Source organism: Grus americana, chromosome 16, assembly GCF_028858705.1.
Source record: "Grus americana isolate bGruAme1 chromosome 16, bGruAme1.mat, whole genome shotgun sequence".
NCBI lineage: Eukaryota > Metazoa > Chordata > Aves > Gruiformes > Gruidae > Grus > Grus americana.
In genome coordinates, this window is record NC_072867.1 from 804109 (window position 1) to 808924 (window position 4816).

The window sequence follows — 4816 nt, forward strand, 5'->3', positions numbered from 1 at the left end:
CTCACCACCCACAGAGTCCCAGCACAAGACACCACTGCCGACTCACAAGCTGCAGCAGGTGTGGGGCACCCTTCCTGCTTGCCCTCCAGCCCCATGACCCTGAGCTTCACACAGCATGGCAGATGAGGCTGAAGAAAGGCTCTGCAGTGTCAGGCACACAGTACAAAGGATGAGGAAGACCCAGAAATGTCCCTGTTGCCCAGGGAGGTCTGCCTCCCAGGTACTTACTGACCATGGTCCAGGGTTCAGTTTGCCCACTTCCCACTGTGGGACAGGAATCACTCCCCTCCCAGAGGGAAGCTGGAAGCAAGCAGCCCACCGCAGCCCAGCACTCCCTCCCTGCTCGTAGCAGCTCTGCAGCTGGCCACCCGCCACATCGGGACCAACACGGGAAGTGTTTTCTACAAGGCTCTCCTCAAACAAGGATGTTTTTATGATGTGTCTGAGAGACGGAAAAGAAAAAAAAAGAAAAATTCTCTGAAATACAGAGACTGTGATCTGTAGGAAACCAGCCCAACGGAGAGAGAACTTGCTTCCGGAGACCTTGCAGATGCTGCTGGCTCCAGGGCTGCCGACAATCCTGCCTGTTCCCCTGTGTGGCTGGGGAAGGGGAGAGTGGGGATGCTTAGTGTGTGCAAAGGGTGCAGACTCACTGGGGAATGTGCAAACACTTGCCAAGGGGCCTTGCTGCCACTGAATGCTGTGAACTAGGGGGTGGCCCAGCACATCCAGCTAACCCAGCTGCAATTTCAAAAGGAAGTCCATGCTCCCAGCCACAGCATCAGCCTCTCCTTCCCTCTTGCCTGAACCAAGCAGTGCTAAGAGCTCCTTCCACTGCTCACGCAGTGAGCGTAGGCTTACTCTCCTCCTATGCTTGGCACATAGAGATTGTTTTGCAGGAGGTGGCCACCTTCTCCTTATCACCAGGTCCCATGGGAACAGGGATTTGACAGCTCTTATAAAACACTGGCCAGGACAGAACAAACTTGCTTCTGCCTTTGAGAAAACGCAGTAAACGTGCAGGTCTCTGCAGAAAGCAGTGGGAGGGACACCCCGCCACCTTTCCTCCATTCCGCTGTGCGTGAACTGGGAGGCGAGAGAGCAGGCTTGGTGCTGGAGGGAGCCGCTGGAGGAAGGCATGAGGTGCTGGAGGTGGGGGACGGTGCTTCACAAAGCCAGGATACTCTGAGGCTTGCTTCAACTCCTTCTACCAGACCTCCAAGTCCCACAGAGCCAAGCCTGTGCTCCAGCACAGCAACACCAAGGAGCCAACACCAACACCTGGTGCAAGGACTGAGTGCCGACATGCCTGGAGGAGGGATCTCACAGGCTCCCCACGCTAAGCGCTGCTCAGCTTCCCTGCCATGCTCACCGGGAGGCTTTTGCACCCTTTGCTTTCTTGAACCACGCCTGGTCAACCTGCATCCTGCCGGGCACTCCGCTCCAGTCCTCAGCTCCTGCACCGCGCCGGGCACGCGCTCATCTTTAAAGGCTGCAAGGATGTGGATGTGGGGTGCGTGGGCACCGCACCCCTTCGGGGAGCACTGCAAGAGGCATCGTGAAGTTTATACCAAAATCCCCCCGCGCCAGCCAGCCGTCGCTCCTCGCCCGTCGCCCTCGGCACTCTGCGGGCAGCGAACCGCTCCTGCCGCCGCTCCGCTCCCCACACATGCTGCGCGGGACTCCGGCAGCCCGCCGAGCCGCCTGCGGGGGCGGGGGCGGTGGGCGAGCGGGGCGGGGGGCTGCCGGGCAGCACCCGACGGGAGGGCAAGTTGCGCCGGGGCGGAGCGACGACCCCGGGGCCGCCCTGGGGCGGGGGGACCGACGGTCCCTTATAGGGGCGCGGCGGGGCGGGGGGCGGTGGTCGCGATGGAGTACGTGGAGGCGGACGAGTACTACTACGGGGAGGAGACGGCGGCGGGCAACGCGACGGGGGAGGTGTGCGAGTGGCAGGCGGACTGGGAGGCGTCCTTCTCGCTGCTGCCGCTGCTCTACCTGCTGGTCTTCGCCCTGGGGCTGTCGGGCAACGGGCTGGTGCTGCTGACGGTGTGGCGGGGCCCGCGGGCGCGGCGCCGCTCCGCCGACGCCTACATCGGGAACCTGGCGCTGGCCGACCTGGCCTTCGTGGCCACGCTGCCGCTCTGGGCCGCGTACACGGCGCTGCGCTTTCACTGGCCCTTCGGAGCGGCGCTCTGCAAGCTCAGCAGCTTCCTGGTGCTGCTCAGCATGTTCGCCTCCGCCTTCTGCCTGGGCGGCCTCAGCGCCGAGCGCTGCCGCGCCGCTGCCCGCGCCGCCCCGCCGCCCCGCGCCGCCCTCCGCCGCCGCCCCGCCGGGCTGGGCCCGCTGGCCGCGCTCTGGGCGGCGGCGGCGGCGGCGGCGCTGCCGGCGCTGCTGCTGCGGGAGGCGCGGCGGGGGCCGCGCAACCGGACGCTGTGCGAGCTGGCGGCGGGCGGCGCGGGGCGGGCGGCGGCGCTCAGCCTGGGCGCCACGGCGCTGGGCTTCGCCGCCCCGCTGCTGCTGATGGCCGTCTGCTACTGCTGCGTGGGCGCCGCCGTCCGCCGCCACCTCCGTCCGCGGCGCGCCGAGGCGGCGGCGCGGCGGCGGCTGCTGCGGCTGATCGCGGCGCTGGTGGCCGTCTTTGCCGGCTGCTGGCTGCCCTTCCACCTGCTCAAGAGCCTCTTCGCGCTGGCGGCCGCCGGGCTGCTGGAGCTGCCCTGCGCGCTGCTTGGGCTCATCGCCCGCCTGCACCCCTACGCCACCTGCCTGGCCTACCTCAACAGCTGCCTCAACCCGCTGCTCTACGCCTTCCTCGACGGCCGCTTCCGCGCCCGCTGCCGCCTGCTGCTGGGGCCGCGCCGCCCGCCCGCCGCCGCCTCCTCCACGCTCAGCGGCCCCACGCAGCGCTCCGAGCTGCCCTCGGCCGGCACCAAGCTGTAGTGCCCGCGGCCCCGCCGCGCCCCAATAAACGCCCTTTCCGCCGCCGGCGCCCACTGCCTTCTTCCTCCGGCTCCGCTCGGCCCCCCCCCCCCCCCCCCAACCGGCACCCCGCCGGCAGGGGACGGGAGAGACCGGGGGGACGGGGCCCAGCCCCCGCGGCCTCCCCACCCCTTCCCTGCCCCGGCCCCTAGCCAAAGCGCCGGGGCTGCCCCGGGCCTTCCGTGCGGCGCCAGGGCCGAGCGCTGCTCCCCGCGGAGATCCCGCCGGTTCGCCAGCCCGAGGCCCGTCCCTCCCTCACTGCCGCTTGGGGACGGGCCTCCCCTCCACCGGCGGCTCCCTGCTGCGGCGGCGGGGGGGGGCTCTGGCACGACCGCTGTCAGCTTTCCGGGCATCCGCTCTCACCCTGCTTGCCTTCGGGGCCCATCCAACCTATGTACGGCCGTGTCTGGAGGCTGCTCAGCTCCTCTCCTCACGGACAGGAGCTCCTCGAGGGTTGTCCAAGACAAGCTGCGTGAGGACACGGGCATGCTGCCAACCTCCGGGCATGGCTGCCCCAGAGGGACCCTGCAGTCTGCTGGACACAGCATGCTGGGAGCTTGGTGCGTTTTCCTTGAGCTCAGGTGAGCCAGCCTTTCCCCAGGCACAACCTGATGCTGGAGGTGTCCTCTAGGAAACCCCTTTCCATATCTCAGGGTGATACCTGGGTGCCTGCGTGCTGAGCTGACACCAGGCAGGCAGCACAGAGTCATTGGAGCATTGCATTGGGTAGAAGAGTTACCCGTCCCGCACTGCTGTCAGCATGAGTCTGTCTTACTTTGGGCTGTGATGGCATCTGATTTTTGGAACACCATGGACAGCCCTTTCGTGGAGTCTAATGGCCATCTCCAAGGGCTGAGCTGCTCAGAGGGCGCAGCTGCTGTGGAAGCTGGGACAGGGCTGGGATGCTGCCCCACCAGAGAAGTTGCACTAGAGAAAGCTGGGTCTGAGCTGAGCGGATGCCCCTCTTGGCAGTCCTGCACATGCGGGTGGATGTGCTTTCCTCCTCCACTGGCTCTGCAAATCTTGCTGGGTTTTTGCTGTCTTGTCTCGGCAGCTACACATACCTCTGCGGGTGCAGCCTGCCGAGCCAAGACCAAAGTGAGACCTGCACAGCTGCATAGCGTGGCAGGCTGTCCCCTCTCGGAGCCGTGTACATGGAGGGACAGGGGAGCATCAGGCAACACAGACGTAGGTAGGAGGTCCTCAGGCCCCCTGGTCATGGGATGTCTGGACAGGCCATCAGGGCAGCATAACATGGGCTGTAAGCACTGTTCCCCCCAGGGACCTAGTGAAGAGTCCTTCCCTGTAGCAGTCCCTGCTGCTGCTCTCCTGAGGAACCCCTGGGGAAAGCTGCCGTCTCTCCATGCCCATGCCAGCCTAGGGCACCAGCACCAAACTGGGGCAGGCTCACACTCCATAGCCTCCTGTTGCTCCTCCTTCCCCTTCCGCTTAGTTGGGCAGCTCTACCTAACCAATGGCATGTTAAACACCCCCCCCCCCCCAAATTCTGCAGGGCAGCCACGGACTTGGCTCCAGACTGCGCAAAGGGAACATGAGTCCCAGTAAGGAGAGCCCTTGAGGAAGAGCTGAGGGTGTGTGGGGGGATCCCAGGAGGAGCAAGGCACCCACCACAGCCCCCTTCCTCCGCAGAAGCACACTAGAGAGGAGATGGTGACAATGGGGCTGGCAGGTAAGGAGCTCTCCCATCACGGGCACCACTTTCCCTGGAGGGAAGGCCAGGAAAAAGGGAAGAGTTCACGGCCTTGCTGCCCTTGGGGTGGCCCCAAGTGCTTGTGTCCATGCTGGTCACCCACTCCGTCCCCAGACCTTCCTTGGAAGT

At 65.6% G+C, this 4816-nt stretch overlaps 1 protein-coding gene across 1 annotated transcript; it reads left to right on the forward strand.

The window, feature by feature from the left end:
- Positions 1–1843: 1843 nt before the first annotated feature.
- LOC129213804 (apelin receptor A-like) lies at positions 1844–2972 on the forward strand. Its single transcript, XM_054844515.1, has one exon. It carries the CDS (start codon positions 1870–1872, stop codon positions 2935–2937), a length of 1068 nt encoding a protein of 355 aa, XP_054700490.1. The 5' UTR covers positions 1844–1869; the 3' UTR covers positions 2938–2972.
- Positions 2973–4816: the final 1844 nt, after the last annotated feature.